General features: G+C 41.3%; 1 protein-coding gene across 2 annotated transcripts in view; it reads left to right on the forward strand.

Annotated features, from left to right (window-relative positions):
- ARHGAP15 (Rho GTPase activating protein 15) overlaps positions 1 to 21,348 on the forward strand; it is a 375,586-nt gene that overhangs the window by 22,072 nt on the left and 332,166 nt on the right. For both annotated transcript variants that reach the window (XM_035130906.2, XM_035130887.2), the window contains exons 3-4: positions 14,885 to 14,959; positions 19,284 to 19,342. In XM_035130906.2, the coding sequence (XP_034986797.2) occupies positions 14,885 to 14,959; positions 19,284 to 19,342 (134 nt within the window). The remainder of the gene's footprint in view (positions 1 to 14,884; positions 14,960 to 19,283; positions 19,343 to 21,348) is intronic.

The raw sequence follows: 21,348 nt of genomic DNA on the forward strand, positions 1-21,348 counted from the left end.
ACTTTACACAACTTAAATTACAACAGGCATTAAGGGTGTTGCTTGCCATAGACAAAATCAAATGTTGCTTCTGCCTAAAGCAGTCATTTTTATTATTATTATTAAAATGTAATAGGCTGCTGTATATACATTTTAAAAAGTAACTATTGATTTGGGTCCCAGTTCAACTGAACATGTATGCAGCAGTGGAGTATTGGCTGTAGTGCCTCCACTGAGCTTGCAACTAAGTCCTATGGTTTAGAGATGTAATTTGTGAGAACCAGCACTCCATTCCTATAGGGTTTATATGAAGGTAAAGGGGCCCCTGACCATCAGGTCCAGTCGTGCCCGACTCTAGGGTTGCGGCGCTCATCTCGCTCTATAGGCCGAGGGAGCCAGCGTTTGTCCGCAGACAGCTTCCGGGTCATGTGGCCAGCATGACAAAGCTGCTTCTGGCAAACCAGAGCAGCGCACGGAAACGCCGTTTACCTTCCCGCCCGAGCGGGCCCTATTTATCTACTTGCACTTTGATGTGCTTTCGAACTGCTAGGTGGGCAGGAGCTGGGACCGAGCAACGGGAGCTCACCCCGTTGCAGGGATTCGAACCGCCGACCTTCTGATCAGCAAGCCCTAGACTGTGGTTTAACCCACAGCGCCACCCGCGTCCCACATAGGGTTTATATGTACAGCCCTAAAAGCACAGCTGGAAACTGTAGGGGTATGTGTAGACCTGAGGAGAAGTCCACAGTGCCTGGCCACTTATTTGGAAGACCCTGCATCATTCGTCCCAACATGAATCTTGTATATTAACATTATAAAAAGCCTCAGTTTAGAGGTACAGTCAGCACCTGAATGCATGAACTGACTCCACTGAAAAATATTGTTTGAAGGGACAGGAAAATTATGCTGGTTTGATTTGTAATTGCCTTTCACACATGGTAGTTGTTGTTTGATGATGAAATCATCAAGCGATTAACACAGAATGCTGCAGCAACTTCGTGTATATCAAGTTTTGTCTGTGGAGCTCCTTGCATGATATTATGCTGGCTGATGGAACTTTGAAAGACTATTTTATCTATCAGAAACTTGTGATCCTTTTTTAAAAAAATTAATCCCCGAGCAGCGACTACAAAATATTTGTACCTGGTAAATTCTACACTGCATTGATGCACAAAATGTGCCTGCCCATGGTTGCAGTTATTGAAGTTGCAACTGAAATGATGTCTTGATTATTTGATCTTCAACCAGTAGCTCTTACCCAGAAGCTTTTGTTTCACATTAAATACACTAATGATTGTCTCCACAAAGTGAGCCACTTAATAGTCAGAAAATGTTAAACCAGGGTGGGTGGGGGGGTTGACAATCACCTTTGATAGCTCTTCATTGCAACATCATATACCAGCCATGAACTGCAAGCCAAGCATTAATAGATCTGTTTAATAAAACAACTCGAAGTCCAGTTTTAAACAGGATTTATTAGCTTGTGCTCGTTTAGGCAAAGCCACAGTCAGCACTGAAAAGGGAGTGAGGAATGTTTTCCCTGCTCCGGCATCAAAACTGTGCTCAGTTTGTGTGTATGGAATGACAGCTTCCATCTTCCTCTTTTGAATCCAGCTTCTAGTTTTTCAGAGGGAGAGGGAAGAGAATCATAAAGACACTGTTCATCTGCTATAGAGCTGCTGTGACTGCCTTTAGGCAGGTAACTATGGGCATGTGTTCCCATCCATGGTTTCTGCATCGGTAGTTTGTTGAATGATAGATACATCTTATCCCCACTGCAACATTTCCCCAATTGCAGAACTTTAATTTCTGCAAATAGAATGACAGCCATTCCATTTGTGAGGTACTCAGAGTAAAGCCCAACGGAACTCAGTGGGAGCTTCTGAAACCTTAGTCAGATGTTCAGGTGCCATAGGACCCAAACTCGGGGTTTTGTGGTTCTGGTTAAAATATCTTTGTTAATATCAAAATAAAATTCTGCTTCTTAGCTCTAGAGTCCAGATGAAAGAGAACAGTATGTAATTTCAGACACCTTTTAACTACTGAAAGAGAAAGAAAAAACACTCAAAAGCAACTTCTAAGATCAGATCCCTGAATTTTATCTTGATGAAATAATGTTTGATCCGTGATGAGGAATCTCTTCTTTGAAGTTTGATTGGCACAGGTCATTCTGAAGTCAGAAACATGTTTGGTCATATAATGTACTGTAGAACTCAGCTCTGAAAGAAGAGGCACTGTGAGAGGCATGGGAATCTAAAGTGTTCAAACTTTTAATTTGGTCATTTTTACTGTCTGTGAATACGAATTCCCTTACCTGATTACTGTGTGAAATGTACCATGTACTGGAATCCAGGAAGATAGTCTTTCAGTTGTAATTGTGAGTTTAAACAATGGAAAGACATCTTCCCTAACATCTTCCCTGGGAACGGTTCATACCAGATAAATGTAGCCATCAGCAGACAGCCGTGTTTTATTTGTGATGCATTCTGACTTTGTTTATTAAGTAATCATTTCTGGGTACAAGTGTCAACACAATTTGCTTTTTGAATAATGTGAAGCAGATAACCTCAATTAGCAAGCAATTACAGTAATTTTCATACTAAACGCTCTCCTTAATTGTTTTCGAAACCTGAAACTAAAACTGTAATAAATAATGAATGGTGAGAATACATTGATTTAAGGGGCTCCATGGTGAGTTTTCTATAGAGATGTGCTCAACCTACCAAGCAAAATTCCAAAAACCAGTATGGGTTCAATGTGGATTTGGCAGGATGGGATAAAAGGCTTAATCGTGGACTTATACTTTGCCTTCCTCCTCACAGTAAATCTTCCTTATATCTCTTCTTATAAGATACCCTTTTCTTCTGTTCATCTGTTCTTTCTAGAATCTATCCAATTTACCGGTATGCTCCTTCCAGAACTTACTTAATCTGATAGATGGCCTGCTCAGTTATTTCTGATTATGGCCAATAGAAAACTAGGGTTCCTTTATCTATTGCCTCATCCACTGAAGCACCCACTATTTCCACTTAGGTCTACTTATACACAGCCTTTTAAACTCTGCTGCCAAATCCATATGGGGCTCTGAGAGATAAGGAAAAGGGTGGGTTGGCCATATGAAGCTGTAATTTAAATACTATGGAACATGCTGGATGTTATATATCCTATGGTAGTTTGTTCAGTTGCTCTGTTTTGTAAAATCTGCATGCATTGTTGCTCAGATCTAAGACTTGTGAAGCCTGTGAATCCGTTGATTCACTCCTGTCTTTCAGGGGACCCCATAAGAGCACCAAAAGAAATAGCTGCTCAACAATTTGTTTTTGACTGGTTTTTTTATATATATACACGTGACAGAAACTCAGTCAATAATATACCTGCAGTGGACTGGATGTATGTTTAAATTGAAATGGGTCTATTCTTCAGTATTATAAGCATTCACACATGCTCACAAATGGGAGTGGGGGAACAGGATAAAAAAATTAGTGTCTCGTGCAAAAATGTCCTCACACCTTATTTTCTGATCGTAAGATCACTATTTTTATAGTCAGTTGTTCAAGCTGTTGCAATAAGCCTCGCAACGCGGTAGAAATACCAACAGAAGCACCTTTCGAAGTGTGATGGAAGAAAGTTTGTAGGAAAGGGCAATGCTAATGGTACCCGATATAACAGGGCACTTTAATATTTAATTGTGCGACTTTGTCTTAAGTTTCTAAATGGCCTGTTAAGAAATGCCCCATAGTAAACAGGGTTATGTGTATTACTTCAAATGGATAAACAACAGTCCAGATTCAGCTAAAGAGTTGCTCTAGCAGGAACTGGCAGTGCAGTGGGACTTTCTCCCTTCCCCTCCCCATGAACAGCATGCAAGGTGAGGAAAGGGTGATTGTGCCTTCTAGGGAGCAGAAATACTTGTGCTAATGGAACAGTCTCCTCGTAATGAATTCACCACACCACGTGTGTTCTGTGCCCTGGTCAGATTATAGGAAGTGATAGCCTCCTATCTACAGGTGAGGAACCTGCAGGTCTCAAAATGTTGCTGTACAGCAACTCCCATCATCCCTGGCTGTTGGTCGTATTTGTGAAAGGCTGCACCTGTTAAAATTCCCTACAAGTGGAAAGAATTGACTGAGGGTATCTGCACTGCTTTTGAATTACGGTGCTGGAGGAGACTCTTGAGAGTCCCATGGACTGCAAGAAGATCAAACCTCTCCATTCTGAAGGAAATCAGCCCTGAGTGCTCACTGGAAGGACAGATCCTGAAGCCGAGGCTCCAATACTTTGGCCACCTCATGAGAAGAGAAGACTCCCTGGAAAAGACCCTGATGTTGGGAAAGATGGAGGGCACTAGGAGAAGGGGACGACAGAGGATGAGATTGTTGGACAGTGTTCTCAAAGCTACAAACATGAGTTTGACCAAACTGCGGGAGGCAGTGGAAGACAGGAGTGCCTGGTGTGCTATGGTCCATGGGGTCACGAAGAGTCGGACACGACTAAATGACTAAACAACAACAAATCTGCAGTGCATCACAGGGACAGATAGCAACTACTGTGGAGTAAACTGAAATGCTGGGGGGGGGGAGTCAGTTAATGATATAGTAAGCACAGGTTCTGAGCATCAAAAAGATTTCACTGATGAGTAAAAACATATATGTTTAAAAAGTGCTTTATGTAATTTTGTGACATATGCTTAAACATAAACAAGGCTCCAAGCAGCAGCAATGAGAAACATTTTATGGGACCCCCTCCCTGCACCCCAATTCCTTATTCACCTTGTTAATGTAGATTTCCATTGCAGTCTGTTAGATGTCTAAATAGTGGAAAGTTGCACTCAGATGTTACAGGTGGTGTTTGGTTTATAGTTTTAGCCGTTCTACACTGTACACTGCTTCATCCGCAGTGTTAACAATAGTACATATTTCATCCGCCGTCTTCTAATTATTGTTAACTTCAGCAAGCACCATTGCGAAATCCATCAAAAATGAGTTTTCACAGCAGTGCTTTATGTGGCCATTGATTTTCTCTCGTGTGGTTTTTCTTCATGTGCCTTGTTCTCGGTGACCCTGAGACTCAGCTTTGTTCTGGACTTGTAGCCCATGGCAGTAAAGTGGGGGAGATGAGGCATCAGCTGAGATGTAGAGCATGCATAAAGGAGGAGACATGTAAAAACTGAAATGACATGGCAGCTGAAACATCTTGTTGCTCATCTGGGTTGCATGTTTGAGGAGAGAATGGGAAGTAAATTGTGATATGTAACTGAATAACAGCCGACAGGGTGGATGGTTTCAAGGTATGTGGCTGCTCAGTCACATAGCGCAGGCAGAAGGCCAAAGGACAAGGAGCTGCTGGGTCTCCTTACAGTCAGATTGTAGCCTTATAGCCTAAAAAGAAGAGGAGGCGTTGATTTACAAAAACACACACAGAGCTCATCAGAACTCCAGAAATACAGAGAGCACCAGGCTTTAAAATGAATTCAACATGCTGTTTTATAACAATTTGAAATTCAATAGCTATCATATGTGACATAATGTTTTTGCACCTTAAGTATCTAATTGTTATGTATGCTTGCTACTAATAATAATGGCACACCTGCCTCGTGTCATAGGAAGCGTACATCAGCCACTGAAACATGCATGGCTTTGTGATTTTCCTATTAAGCTTGTAGCATTGTTTTTCAGATCTAACCTAAGGCTTTGTCTGTACCAGCTATTGCTCTTAAGTCGTTCCTAGGACTCACCTGTGTCCCGGGAGACCCTTGATCTGGCCTTTATGTGTTTAAAGGTGATGTGCAAAATCACAGGCATAACTTGCAAATAAATCCTCTGGCAACCAGAACTCTAGCCTGCTGCTTTAAAGGGCGGGTTGAAAGCTTTGTTGCTGTGCAGATTCTCAAAGTGGGCACCTCCTGGTCTAGTCACTTTTACTGAAGTGATGTGTTTCCCTTTCCTAATCACAAAGTAATGAGACCACATTCTGCTTATGAAATAATTATCGGGAGGAAAGGAACCTGTTTCTTAAGCAGGCTGTAGGCATGCTCAGGCCCAAACACACAAATGCTCAAACTGTGAAGGGGGGGGGGCAGAGGCACACATGCAAGCTCCACTCCCGACACCCCCAGGGATGTGGGCTCCTCTTTAGATCTTTGTGTGATTAAGCCCTGTTAAGGCAGGGCTCCCAATCACTGAGCCGTTTCAGAAAGCATTCAGCGACGTGTGCTGAACCTCCCTTCAGACCACCATGTTAAAGGCCCAATGCTCTAAGGAGGCTCCCACACACTTAGAGACATTAGCACAGGGATTGTATGCATGCCACTTGTACGGTCACATGAATGCCTGACCACAAGTTGTGTAGCACGAAAAGCTCCAGCAATATTGCCTACCCGAAACAGCAGGCTGCAAGGCCTATCTATTTGCAGTTTTCTTTTTAAGCATCTGTTCTAGCATGAGTTCTGGAGTTTCTTTAGCCAACATTCACAGGGTTTATCACTGTAGGAAATGTATACCTTTGATTCATTCTCAGTGGAGAAAACCCAGAAGAGCCATAATTGGGAATCCTACCTTGGATAAGAAGAGGACTGCACCTGCTGTTCCAATGGCCTCACCCTGGGAACAGGGTACTGGTGCAAACACAGCTGGTGCAAACAGTCCTAACTGATTAAGACTACCCCTGAGTTGAGGACTACAATCCAAGGGTGTTTGTCACACAATTTTAAGCATAGCTGTCAAGTCTCCCGTTTTTCGCGGGAAACCCCCGTATTTAAACCCGTTTCCCGCTGTTATCCTGAATTGGAATTTTTTTTTAAAATCCCGTAAATCCCCCAGTTTAGAAAGCAGCTCCTACCGGCCAGGGAGGCTCCTTCTGCGCATGTCTGGACATGTGCAGAACCGATTTTGGGTGCCGCTCTGCCCATGTCTGGGCACCGGAAATCGGGCAGCGCCAGCACCGGAAGTCCCTTCTACGCATGTCTGGACGGCTATGATTTTAAAGCACTTATTCACTCTGGTCCAAGCCACTCAGGGTCACATGCCATTCTTCACACACATATAATTGGAACGAAAACAAAACAAATGTGATGCTGTTGCTGATCTCACTGTCTGAACAAGCTGTCTCAGTAGAAACATCAAGGTACTAGGCAATATCATCACATTTGAAATGAATTGACTATCCACCTTGTTTGCTTTCCAGCTTTCCTAATTTATTGGCTGTATTTGTTTTTCTTATCTATCCTGTGACATACAAGGAAATGGAGGAAGAGATAGAGAAATGGCTATTCCCCAGGTTGGGGTTTTCTTGTTTGCTTTTTGTCAATTTACTTTTGGACCTTTTTTCATTTATTATATTGTTCTCAGAAGTACTTTAAGAAACTTTAGACCTTAAAATTATAATAAAAAGATGTATTTCACAAAAGAAAACTTAGCCCTCAGACAGTTCTCTGTGGAATAATAAAACAAACAAATGCCCACATCCAAAGCCCCTTTGTGAAATGAAACCGAATGCTGAGAAGGAATCCCATGACCTTCACAATCAGGATATCTTCTTCAATTTAAAGCAAAAGAAACAAAAATATTGCCCTGCTTTAAAAAAAGCCAGAGTCGTCTTTAATTAATTACTCAACTCTGAATGAGGCAATTTTTGTTGTTGTTGTTGTTGTTGTTGTTTGTTGTTGTTGTTGTTTATACTTATAAATATTTTGATCAGGACTAAATTTAAAATGTGTGTTTTGTGGATAAACTTCCTTGGCTGCTCTTTCTTTATTGGTGCCATAATTTTGACATATGGGTATTTTGGTCCTGTGTAGAGGCTAGCTGCGGCTGCATGATGATAATCTAAATTATAGTCTGATTTCCATTCTAGCAGTTTTCTCCTCCCCCACCCCCAACAACCACCTTAGTTTCAGACAGTCATCTTTGTGATAATAGAGGTATTGATAGAAAGAGCTATTGAAAGCATTCCCCTTTCTATAGCTTTATCCTTGTATTAGATTTTTGTTTGTTTGTTTAAAAATGGTATGCCGCCTTTGAGACTTTTACAACAGAAAGATGCTATATAAATATCTTAAATAAGAAATCACAGGGTTTTTTTGCTTGGCATGCTAAGTACGCACAATTTTGAATAACTGCAACACAGCACACAGTGTTAGCATAGAGGAAGGACTTCCTGCAGGAGAAAAAGTGATCACTTACAATATTTTGCAGGCTGCCCATCTAAACCCATCATTGCCTGGCACCTACACACTAAGGGCAAGGTTCCAGCGAACTTGTGAGTGGGCAGCATGCCATCTGAACAGATGGGCATGGAAGTAGGCAGCCAGTAGACCATGTATGTGCATCAACTGTGGGTGTTGAGGGCAAGATTCCCAATGGAGAGTGTCCAAACAGCTGTCTGGCCTGAGCCAACATGCCTACGACCAAGGAAGAGTGCCATCCCTAAATCCTGCTGAGTTGGATTAACCTTCAAAAAATAAAAATTGCTTCTGCAGTAGCATAAGGTGAGCTTTTGGCTTGTTTAAATCTGGGAGAATGAATTAGGCAGGCGAGATAAAAAGAAGCACTAATGAAGCATCCGCTAGAGGGGAATAAATATAGGGCAAGGAGTATTAAAAATACCACTCACACAAGGGCATTTCTCAGTAGATATTAGCCAGCAGTTTGTAGCGCTCTTGTTAACTCTTCAGCTCCTGGAATGGTAAAAAACTTTCAACAAGGGCAACATTCCAGCGGAACAGAAACACCCTTCTGGTGGAGGCATCTCATTTTCCAATGTGCCATTTTAAATGCACTAGGAACGTTGTTATGCCCTATTCTGCAGCTCTAGTTGTATGCAAGTATGATTGTGTGCATAAGAATGTGAATACTATGGATGCACTTCAATTTATGCCTGCAGTTCTCAGCCCAGCAAATGAGTTGTCCTTAGCTGGATCACTGTATTAGTGTCTAATTGTTTGATATAACAGGACACAATGGGAGAGAAAACTACTGCTGCTTTTGCCAACAGCTTCGGTATTGGGCTTGGACCTGGGGAAACCACTCTTCATATTCTGTTCTTGATGGTCTTGGACTTGATGGTTCTTTAACTTCAGTTACCCATCTGTAAAATGGGAGTTACTGTGACCTGTTTTTTGAAAGATGAGTTAAACATTTTGAAGCATGCTATATTAATGCTTATTAACACCCAACTAATAAACCTGGCTAAGTGCTATGGAAACTTTATGAGAAAATTTTTAAAAAACGTTCATTGTAAAAATCAGAAAATGAAGCTGAGACTCAAGGCTTGAGCAACAGAAAGTCAAGTACAATTAGGATGTGATTGTTTGTAAGTTCATGCACTAGTCTATATGTTATGACTTTCATAGCAAACTCATTTGCAGCATTTCCCACTAGGTTTAGTTATTTCGTGGCTATAATTTGTAGATCAAGTTAGGTCCAGCAACCATACGTTCTTAGTAATGGCAGGTAGGGCAGTCTGGAGCAGGTTGGGTGCCCTGGCGCTGAGGCGCGGAGATCGCTCTGGCGCCCCCGCCGTCGCAGCGCCCTGTTTGGCTTTGCCGCGCAGCGCCCCACCTCCTGGCCCAGCGCCCTGGTGCACCGCGCCACCAGGACCTTACCTAGAGCTGGCCCTGATAGCAGGAAAGCTCAACATAAGACAGAGTAAGCCACGTCTACAGAGTAAGCAGCACTACATACTACTGTAATTATGCCATTCTGGAGATTGCTTCAGGCTGCATGGTGACTATAATGTATGACCTGACTCTAAGATGACTGATATAATTCCACATTTGTAACTGAGCAGATTTGGGTCTGGCCTACACTTGTGAGAGAGACCAAATGGGAACCTCATGTGTATTGCTTTAAGCCACATCCAAGAAGGATGTGACAAAACAATAGCAATGTTTCATAAATAGAATGAATTGAGTCAGGGAACTAAGAATATAGCTTATCATTTTGTTGTAACTAAGATAATAAAAACAAAATATGACCCCTGGCCTATATACTCTAGTATCCTGTTCCCCAAAGTGGCCTCTCATGTCCCTTCAGGAAGTCCACAGGCAGGACATGAAAAGCATATGCTCTTCCTTTCTGTTGCCCGCTTCCATCAGCTATTATTCAGTGATCAATAAGCTTGGGCTCTGAATTTGACCAGTCACTTAGGCCACCTAAGATATTAGCCACCATTCCATCTTGCAGAAGTGAATTTCGAAAACTAATGATGTGCTGTATTTATTCATCATATGTATACCCTAATTTTCTTTTAGAAAGTTCAGGGCACATAAGCACCTTCTAGGGGTCTCCTAGAACAGTGCCCACTGTGCATTGCCACAGCATTAGGTGTTCCCAGATCATTAAATGTGTCCACTATCTCTTGCTCCGTTTTATAAGCTGACCCAATCTTATAGGAGAACCTATTGATTATATGTATATCCCCAACCTTATGATTTTAGTTGCAATAGCAAACAAAATACATAGTAAGCCGTTGCCCTGATTCAGCTATTGTGACATGGCACATTAGGAACAGTTCTTCTTTCATGCAGTCATCCAGAGGGTTGCACAATATTCTGAAAAACTAGTCAGATCTAGACATCTGGCACTTGATTCTGCTGAGGTTTGCTAGGACAATTAACATACATAACATACATAACAGTGCGAGCAGATCAGTAAGGATGTAACATGCATCTACATACAGATGTGTGCCAAGCAATGTAATCCAGTTAATCCATGGTATGAAGTGCAGTGGTATGTTGGTTTGCGACCGCAATCCATTCCGCGGAGCCGGTTGCTTCCCGAATCGGTCACTCCCTGATGTACGCTTCTGCGCGTGCGCAAAGCGCTGATAGAGCACTTCTGCGCACTGCGCAGATTGCTTCTGCGCACGCACACGCTGCGCAGATAGTTTGTGCGCATCCGAGCGTCGCAGAACACGGATGTAAACACTTCCGGGTCTGCGGTGGTCGGAAACCGAAGCGGTCGCAAACGGAGGCGGTCGCAAACGGAGGTTTGACTGTAAGGTGCATAGAAGGTGCAACTATATAATAACTAAAACATACTGGACCACTGTTCAAGGTTTTCAATCCCTTGCGGGGTTACTCACAAGCAATGATTGTTGTACAGGACTCTAAATCAGGGCTCTGGTTCAGTGCAATACGTGTACAATAACACCTATTGATTTTCCTTTATTTAAGATATTATACTGCTCATTATCCAGATTAAGTTGGGACTGTTTATAATAAATTTCATTGATATCTATCTTGCAGGATTGGGAGGGAAGTACCTCCGTAGGCTTGAGCATGAAGGAAGGCACTCTTACTCTGTTAAAAGGTCTATAAGGTTTTGATTTATAACTGAACTGAGGGTCAAGGCAAGCAAAGCCATTATCATTATTCTTACACACTCTAGGGAACTGAACTGTGTACAGAGGGCAGTGTACTTAAAAGGAGACCTAAGGAAGGAGAATGTAACACAGATCTGTGTTGTTGTTTTTTTTAAAAAAAATCTGACGTTTGTCTACAGATTCAAACAAAGGAATGTGATATAGTACTCAGACAATAAATGTACAGTCCAGCTTCTTTATTACACAATGTGTGGCTAAAAGTTCTAGTTCAAAGCAGAAGTGAAAGCAACTTCCTTTTACTTGTTCTACTTAAGGACCCAGTATTATTCCACTGCAATATCACTCTTTTTCGCTAGGAACTACTACCTTGTTCCAATAACCCTGGTAGCCCTCATTCTTGGAACATGTTACTGTTGTGTTCTGATTCTTGGTAACCCTAAGTTTACATGCATTTGTTCCATTTTGCTTATCACAAAGCTGTTCGACATAAAGTTACATTGTCAACCCTTGGTTTACTTCAGGATAACTGGCATATTTTTGCAGAAATTCTGCCTTTGCAGAAACTGACAATGACTTCATTCCTGGATGCTAGGAGAAATCTAGCAGTATTGTTATACCCTTTAGCTAACTTGGGGGGAGGGAAGAGGGGAAAGTTGCTGAGGTTGAATTTAACAAAACCAGATTTGCCCATAGACTTGCAAGCGCTTAGTGTGTGGACTTTTTAATGCTTCAGGTGACATTGCTGCTGACTGAAGAACGTTCATCAAATCATAAAATTGCTGATAAGCCAGCTTTCCTGAAAAGGAACCTTCTGAAGGTTTCTCAGACTTTCTTAATACTTGAAACTTAGTGGAAATGCTTGAGATTATTATAATATGTAGCGGAAAATGGGAGAGATCCCAAGTGAAGGGTTTGACCATGCACTATCCCTTATGCCCGTATCTTAAAATATCATACCTGCTTGGAGTGTTAACAGCACAACATTATTGTTAACACGAGTGTGATATCATTTTGGGGTCATTACACTTGCACAGTGATATTGGCAGGCTTCGTCCTAAATACTCATATGCTAGACCAACAATTATTTAGATTAGATTATTAGTCTGTGGAAAATTGTCATTTTTCTATATTTCTTTTGTCTCGTATCAACATCTATACATAGCAGTGCCAATACATGGTCTAAAATGGATTTACTATATTAGAAAGGTGACACACTGATATATAAGCATAGTGTACTTTTCCTTCATCAATATGTGCATAATTTTTATTGATTCTCATGATAGCTCTTTGAGGGAGGTCACTTATATTTAGGGTTGCCAGACTCAATAGAGGACAGGACTTCTGTGCCTTTAATTGCCCTGCTCTCTTTTGAGTCTGGAAACCTTAAAGAGAAACCAGCAGGCCCTTTGCTTGGAAATTAAACAAAGGGTCTACTGGTTTCTCTTTAAGGTTTCCAGGCTCAAAAGAGAGCAGGGCAATTAAAGGCACAGAAGTCCTGTCCACTATTGAGTCTGGCAACCCTACTTATATTCCTTTTTAAGGACTGCCCACAATGTTATACACAACATATGCCTGTGAAGAACATCCAATTTTCCTTCAGCTTAAAATTGCAGCATTAAAGTGCTTCACTTTAGCTTGATCACTCCCAACGTATTCTCTTTGAATCACTGATGGAGTATCATTTATTGACCCCCAAGGAATGCTGGGAGGTCATTTTCTTTCATTCTGGGTAGAGAAATGATCTCTCACAACTTTATCTGCTATGTTATATGTAAAAGTATAATTAAGAGTGGGGATCTTTGAGAGAATAAAAATGATATAGACCTGAATAGTTTAGATAGGGATGTTGTAGCATGAATATTAGCACCAGATCTGTATAACATTAAAAGATATGGAGAGGGGAGATAAATGGAACTAATTTATTTTGAATTTACACACATGCCTCAGTTTGTATTAATATTAAAGTTCTATCCAAAATCTAAATGGAAAGTCTGACATCTTAGAAGTTCTCTCAACAGCATCAGCAAATCATTCTTGTTTACCCTACATGCTAATAAAACGGGAGCATGACACTCCTGAAAACAAGATTGCAAAATACAGAAAATGTGGTCTGACATTTTTTTCTCCCCAAAGGAGGGACTGCCACTAACTAAAGTATTTCTTATGAAGGCTCGATTGCTTAAGATGCAGAATATTAAGAGAGAAAAACACTTTAGGACACAGCCATGTCACCAGCTGTTACTCATTTCTAATGAAATTGTTAAGTGATATTCCTCATAAATAGGTCAGCGAAACTTTTGAATCACAGAGACTGTTTTATCTGTTTTCTCTGTGAAATATTGGTATTAAATTTAGAATGGGTAATTCATTAAGCTCATTAGCTATCACTGGGAGAGTAGAGCACTTTCTAAGATGTAGGATTCAGGGCTTAAAACGTTAGTGCTTACAAATAAACATGAAAGCAGTGTGTGCCGTAAAATATGGGATCATAATATTTTAAAGTATATTTTGAGGGAGGCCCTCTGGATTAATTATGAACATTTTGTAGAGTCCGACATTTACATATAAACAGCATATATTATGGCTTCTTGTTAACTGTGTTTTACTATGAAAGAAGACAGGGAGCCTAGTTAAAAAAAACCAGTCAAAATTTACTGATTAATTCTGTTTTGGATAAAAATACCGTAACACATTTCTTTATGTGTTTCAGTCCCGCATGGCAAAATGTAGTTCCTTTTAAAACAAAGCACAATTAAAACCTACCAAGAAATAGTTTCTTATTTTGGTTCACTTACATAAAATGATAAGGAGGTAGCTTCAGGCAGATCAGTGCCTGGATGGGAGGCCATGGAACCTGTGCCATGGAAGAGAAGTGAAAGATGTAAATGTATTAATAAATAACTTAGAGCAAAACACCTCAGATTCTTTCCCTCTTTCCTCAAATTTCATAGTCATATTTTAAATACATATGGTAAGCTCTTTTATTGCGGGGGGGGGGGGGAGAGCATAATCCACAAATAGAAAAGAAGGTGCTAAATAACACGAGAGCTCCCATAGCAGGAATTCATATGTGTAGCACAAGGGAAGGAAGAATAACCTATCTGCTGTTGCCACAGCTGCCAAAATTGCAGGCAGGTAAAATGTAGTGGAGGTGATGAAGTTGGGGGAAAGCTAGGAGATAACAGGGGGCCGGGAATAATGCTTTTCTCTCAGTGGCAATTGGGAGAGCAATTACATCTAACAAAGCTTGTAACTGGGCTTGGAAATAACCGATTGTCCATCCTTTTCAGAAGTGTTTTCAGAGTCCATCTATGACTTTAAGTGACCAACTTTAAAGAGTTATTGAAAGGGTTACTGAGCAAGCACATTAAACATGAAATTATTATTACTGGAGGTAGCGAGGGATAAAATGTTATAAACAAAGAAGGCTGCGTGTCAGTGTTATTAGCATGCAGATTCTTAGCGCTTAGCACAGAGCAAACTGCGTATGTTCTGTTAAGTTACTTTCAATCGACCCTTCCTTGTTCAGCATTGTTTGATTTGATGCTAGCAGGTTCTAACTTGTAAATGAATGTATTTTCAGATATCCCGTCATAGAAGGAATCATTCCCAACACAATTTAACACTTTCTGAGTTCATCAGCCCACTGGAGCAAACGGTAAGCAATTGTATTACAGAATTTGCAATTTATTGATGTAGTTCTTTACTTCAGATTTCATTAATCAAAATGTAATGCATGTTTTTTGGAGGGTAAGTACTCAGGGCTGCAGATGCCTCAATATATTAATAGGGTGAAGAGAATTAAAGATTTGGGGGAAGGTTGGTTAAACAGTGAAAAGAATAATTTTGGAATCTACAAACCATTGTGGTGAATGATATACAATTTCAATTACCCATTAACTCGAGAAAATTAAAGCTGACATTTCAGCAATACTAATAGATATTTATTACATGATGACATTGCTTATCCAGAAATGGCTGTGTTTAGCAAAATGAATAAAATCAAGAGAAAATGCTAGGCATGAAGTTGCTTTTTGAAGAGTTTGCTACTCAGTGAGAAGCAGGGATAAACCTGTAGAAAACCTGTAGAAAAATTAGTCCTGGTGTATTCCCCTTTTCCACTTGAATATGGTTCCTAAAGTTTATGAGAAACTCTCAGATAAGTCTGGATTTGCTGCCAATGTGCGACCAACTCTGTTGTTCTGCTGCTACAGCAGGTCTGCAGTAGCATGCTGGTCCCAATTAGTTGGCACCACTGTGCCACGTCCCGGGAATGAACCTGCATGCTTGGTTGGCTCCCTAGGGGTGTGGCTGAAGAGAGTGAAAGCTTCTTCCCTCTGGTTCATGCCTAGGCGGTCTTTGTCATCACCACCATCTCTATCCTCCCTCCAGTACAGCACGGCTCAGCAAATATAGTGAAATTTGAAATACTTAAAATTTGAATAGCTAGATGATGAAAGTGACTTTAACTGAGAGAATGGATTTTTGGAGGTGGGGAAGGCAAACTGATTCTGTTGATATTCTGCTAAATCTAAGAACTACAGCCTGCTCTGTCAGAGAGAGTACAATCCCATCCAGGGCAGATAATTTCTTGGGCACAGGAACCAGTCACACACCAAGCCTCTGTCTTGCAAGGATTCAAACTCAGTTTATTTTCCCTCATTTAGTCCACCAAATTCTTTTTGTATTTGTTTTACAACTCTTCTTGTTAATTCTGGCTCTTGTGTTCTTGCAAGTTTTAATTAATAACTATTTTACTTGGAGTTTTTATACAAGTGGGCCTCTCTGTTCATTTCAGAAGAAGGAACCCATTTTCACTTGTGTGTCCTTTTTATGTAGCTGGAACCTCCCTTTCCTCCTCTCAAGGACATAAGAGGCACACAACCAAATGTTGCCACAATGGTGTTGGAACTGATTCTCCATGGAACACCTCAGTGACTCTTCAGTAATATTTATATTGAGGAACCATGGGATGTGTGCAAATCCTTCTCATATAAATGTTGCCTGATCCCTTGGAGGACAATGTGGCCTTGGAAAGTCACTAGGTCATTGTCCATACTCACATGGTTCCTCAATACAAATATTACCCAAGAAGAGTATATAAAACAAGACCACGGGTCAATTTCTACCATAACTGTTGCACTTATGTATGAATTGGGCCGTGGAGGCCTTTGTTAACAGTACTCTGTATCACAGAAACTTCATGCCAGCAAGACATAATTCTTCTACGGGTCTAACTGCCAACCCTCAGATCGAGATTGCAGTTGTCACCATCCTCCTATGAATTCTTTGCTTTCAGGTAGATGTTCAAGACCTCATAATTAACTATTTAACAGATGTTTATTTGTATAAATAACAAATAAATTTCAAACTAAGTTTTTGGATCAGTGCAGTATGGTTTATGGTGTGGATTTATTTGTTGCTTTGTTTTTACGGAGAACCTTTCAAATAGAAGATCTCCTCTCCTGAACATTTTCCTAATCTAGGAAATTCATCCGCCCTCTATACTGGCCTCCACCCATTTAGCTGACATATCCCAACTGCTCCTTCCTTCCCCAGCGTCCTGCCCTCCAATAGATTCCCCTTCCCTCTTACCATAACATTCCATCCTCCAGGCAGTTCTTCCTCCTATCCAGTCATGCTCCAGAACACAGACCTTCTTTAAAGCAATGCCCCACTGCTCTCAGTAAGACTTCTGAATAATTTTTCATACCGACTTCATAATTTTTTTCCTTGCCATTATGTAAAATATTCAAGCACACAGATAACATCTATAGAGCTATTGCACGGCATAGTCACATAGATGCATTAACTGCATGAAATATGAACAAGTATAAAGCAATAAAAGCATGTCATTTTATCCTTTCCCTCGCCCCTATACAGAGTCCTTGAATTCTTCTGCCTTATTTCTGTGCTCATTTATGTTCAGGGCTATTGCTCCCTCAACCTTTCTTCAGCTAGAAAGGTGCAGGTATAGCACAGCTAAAAAAAAACCCAATACCCCCAAACAAATGATGGATATTTATTGAGGCAGAAAAGATAGCAAGTGCTGTAAAGACATTTCATGTTCAGTAATCTCATGCCATCCATCTGTGGAAGGAATGAAACCATAACCTGAATCCTCCTGGAAGGATTGTGATGAAGACATTTGAACAGATGCTCACCAATGCAAAACACACGTGTCTTTCTATGGTGCAGTTTTGACGTAATGTTTCCAACCTTTGAGGCCTGGTCATGTGTCAAAGGTTCAAAGAAAAGGACTGTGGGAAGAGAGCATGTAATTCTATGGCTCACTGCCTCCTCACTGTTACATCTGTGTCAGCCCGGAGTTGCAATTTCTGGTTGTTGCCTGTTTCCATTGGAATAAACTACTTCGGCGAGAGGGGGAAATGACCAAAACTGGGATCTGTTTCAGAGAAACTAATCTGAAGCTTGGATGGTAAACAGGAGCCATCTCCAATTCACATTTTAGCCAGGGGAAAATAACTTCCTTCCTTGTACGTATCCTGGCAAGAACAGTGTGCATATGTAAGGTACAGAATGAGAAGGGGAACAGGCCAGATGTTTGCTATAATCTTGGTGCCATGGGGTGGGAGAAGGCTGGATGATTTATGTGAACATGATCAAACTATCCTTGCATTGCTTTATGGAGCAGCAACCTGATTCTGAGCGGAGCAACAATCTGTTCATTGAGGAACGGTTCTTTGGGTGATCCATATTTTTTCTTCTGCATTCAGTACTGAAAATATGATCCAACATACACGAATCTCTGCATTAGTACCTATAGCCTGTGCTTCCAAAAATTTCAGGAGCTCATGAAGAACGTGTGTTATGTAGCATATGCGTTGCCCAACATGTTCCAAAATCTCAGCTGTTCATAAAAATGTAGAGTATGCTCCTGATACTGCAGCATACGTTTTTTGTATTTATATTCCAAAATTTGGCTTACATATAATGAAAACAAACAATATTATATATGAATCTTTTATGGACTGTTTGCATATTTTAATTAAAATGTGTATTTTAAACTTAATAACTTATTTTATGGCAATAGATAACCTTATATAAAATTGTGCAGCAGTGGTAATAAAATGCCTGCATCTCTAAGCCAGGCCTGAATAACTGAAGTGACCCACGGAAGTTGAATGCAGCACACAGGTCCAGTGTTGTAGCCTGCTAGTAGGCTGACAAACTCCTTGTTTTGGCAGTCCTGGGGAGAAAAAGCCAAAGAATTTATCAAGAGGTTTATTGAGGTTTTGGAGAACCACCACACAGGGCTGGTGGCTCTGTTTAATGTAAATTGTGCAGACCTGGATTCAAATATAAGCAGAGGTGAGGTGGTAGTCCAACCAATGTGGTGTTAATTTCTGTATCCTGTCTTGTTTCATGGTCTCTGACCAGTCTCAAGCCCTATATTCTGCTCCTGCTCAGACCAAAGTTCAGAATCTTCTAGACCAGGCATCCCCAAACTTCGGCCCTCCAGATGTTTTGGACTACAATTCCCATCATCCCTGACCACTGGTCCTGTTAGCTAGGGATCATGGGAGTTGTAGACCAAAACATCTGGAGGGCCGCAGTTTGGAGATGCCTGTTCTAGACCACTATGAGAAATTTCATATAGTGCCTTGTAGCTACTCACTGTTGGATCCTAGGGCAAGTGTTTCTACCGGTGGGTCCTGCTAAGATACATGGGTGCTAGCTGCTGCTAAAGGATGTCTTTTGCTTGTTCCCGGCCCTTCACTGATACGTTTTCTTGCAACATTTCTGTTTTCATTTGTGTTCATTTTTAAAGACTTTGTAGCAAGCCCTTCAACTCATAATACCTGCCTTTGCTGGGGAGCACAGCTCATCTAGCAATAAGCTGCATTTGTGAACGTATATTAAAACAATTGGTTTCGAACTAGTTTCTTTGGCAGTATGCCAGTGTAGGGAAACCTGAAAGCACAAATAAGAATTTAGTATATGTTTCTTCTTTATTGCAGGTAATCAAAGAAGGGTGTCTTCTAAAAGCTAAAATTGCAGATGGAGGCAAGAAGCAAAGGTATGAGGCAATATCCAAATCTTACAGTATATGCAAAAGTGTTAGAAAGCTCATTATCTCTTGAAGGGGTAGCTATAAGAGCCTGACCTGTGGACTACACTCAAAGTATCATAGTAATTTCATAAGGTGACATCATATGGTAGGCAGAATTCATGGGTCTTTCTTCTGTATTATAAATTTAAAGGTAAAGGCGCCCCTGACCATCAGGTCCAGTCATGTCCGACTCTGGGGTTGCGGCGCTCATCTCACTCTATAGGCCGAGGGAGCCGGCATTTGTCCGCAGACAGCTTCCGGGTCATGTGGCCAGCATGACAAAGCTGCTCCTGGCGAACCAGAGCAGCACACGGAAATGCCGTTTACCTTCCCGCTGGAGCGGTCCCTATTTATCTACTTGCACTCTGACGTGCTTTCGAACTGCTAGGTGGGCAGGAGCAGGGACCGAGCAACGGGAGCTCACCCCGTCGCAGGGATTCGAACCGCCGACCTTCTGATCAGCAAGCCCTAGACTCTGTGGTTTAACCCACAGCGCCACCTGGGTCCCTTATTATAAACTAAGAAGGATAATATATTTCTATATTATTAATCTGCAGCAAATACATAGTTTAAGGAAGTCGGAGTTCCATTATGGTAAAAGTTTCACAAAATAACATATTTTAACCATTGGGTACCATTTTTTGTTTTTAAAGTGACTTCAGCGAAACCAGAAACAAGATACTGATTCCTTATCTTTAATCATAGCAATTCTTTTTTGCCCTGGGAACTTGCTAGATTTTCCTTTTCTTAAGTTTTAACCCTCCCAATGTTGTTTTTTTAAAGCCCCAAAGGAGAGTCCTTTAAAAAGAAAAGAAAAGAAAACTGGGGAATCTTTTAGAAATAAGTGCATCCTGCTGTGTTTTCATAATAGGTGCTGTATTAGCAAGCTGCAGTTCTTGTGCCACTTCTGCCCTCAGCCTCAGGCAGAGGACTTGAAACTGGCAGTGGCAAGCACATGGATCACTCTGCCCAGACTGTAATTTGAGGGGAAGGGAAATCGTTGCTTTTCAAACTGGAGGTGGAAATGTCATTAGTAATTAGTGATTATTGAGTGTAGAAAATATATTGGGATTCAGTGGCTGGATTAGCAGATTTTTGAGGCCACTTCAACTCTAAAATTCTGTGTCTAGAATCTGGATTCTCACGGCTGTATTTCTTCATAGTGACTGTGGTAATTTACAGCTGATTTCACTATATTTACTTTATGAGGCCATGCAGTCTTATGGAGATATAGTGTCTTAGTTTTCACTTGGAGAATGGAGTGCAGGAGGCAGGTAGCCATCTCTCGGGAAAGTGTTAAGTTTTTACGTAGAGCACCATTTCCATGTCAGGAGATCCTTTCGAACAACCAAATCTGCAGGAAAAACTGAAGTAGTATTGTTCTGTGAGAAGACTGTAGTACCAGAGTAAGTGAACATTTAAATTGGTTTATATATTCAATAAGGGACCCAGGTGGCGCTGTGGTTAAACCACTGAGCCTAGGCTTGCTGATCAGAAGGTCGGCGGTTCGAATCCCTGTGACGGGGTGAGCTCCCGTTGCTTGGTCCCAGCTCCTGCCAACCTAGCAGTTCGAAAGCACGTCAAAATGCAAGTAGGGAAGGTAAACGATGGGAAGGTAAACGGCGTTTCCATGTGCTGCTCTGGTCTGCCAGAAGCGGCTTTGTCATGCTGGCCACATGACCTGGAAGCTATACGCCAGCTCCCTCGGCCAATAATGCGAGATGAGCGCGCAACCCCAGAGTCGGTCACGACTGGACCTAATGGTCAGGGGTCCCTTTACCTTTTACCTTTACCTTTATATTCACTAAACTCCTGGGTTCTCACTTGGGTTGAATAACCTTTTTCTAATGAAGGAGTAGCCACCATTGTGCTCTCCAACTCCCATCTTCAACCATTGACTATACAGGCTGGGGCTGTTGGGTCCAAAATTGGCAGTGTCTTGAGTGCCCCTGTTCTAATGTATCAAATGACTG

Source organism: Zootoca vivipara, chromosome 1 (assembly GCF_963506605.1).
Source record: "Zootoca vivipara chromosome 1, rZooViv1.1, whole genome shotgun sequence".
Taxonomy (NCBI): Eukaryota; Metazoa; Chordata; class Lepidosauria; order Squamata; family Lacertidae; genus Zootoca; species Zootoca vivipara.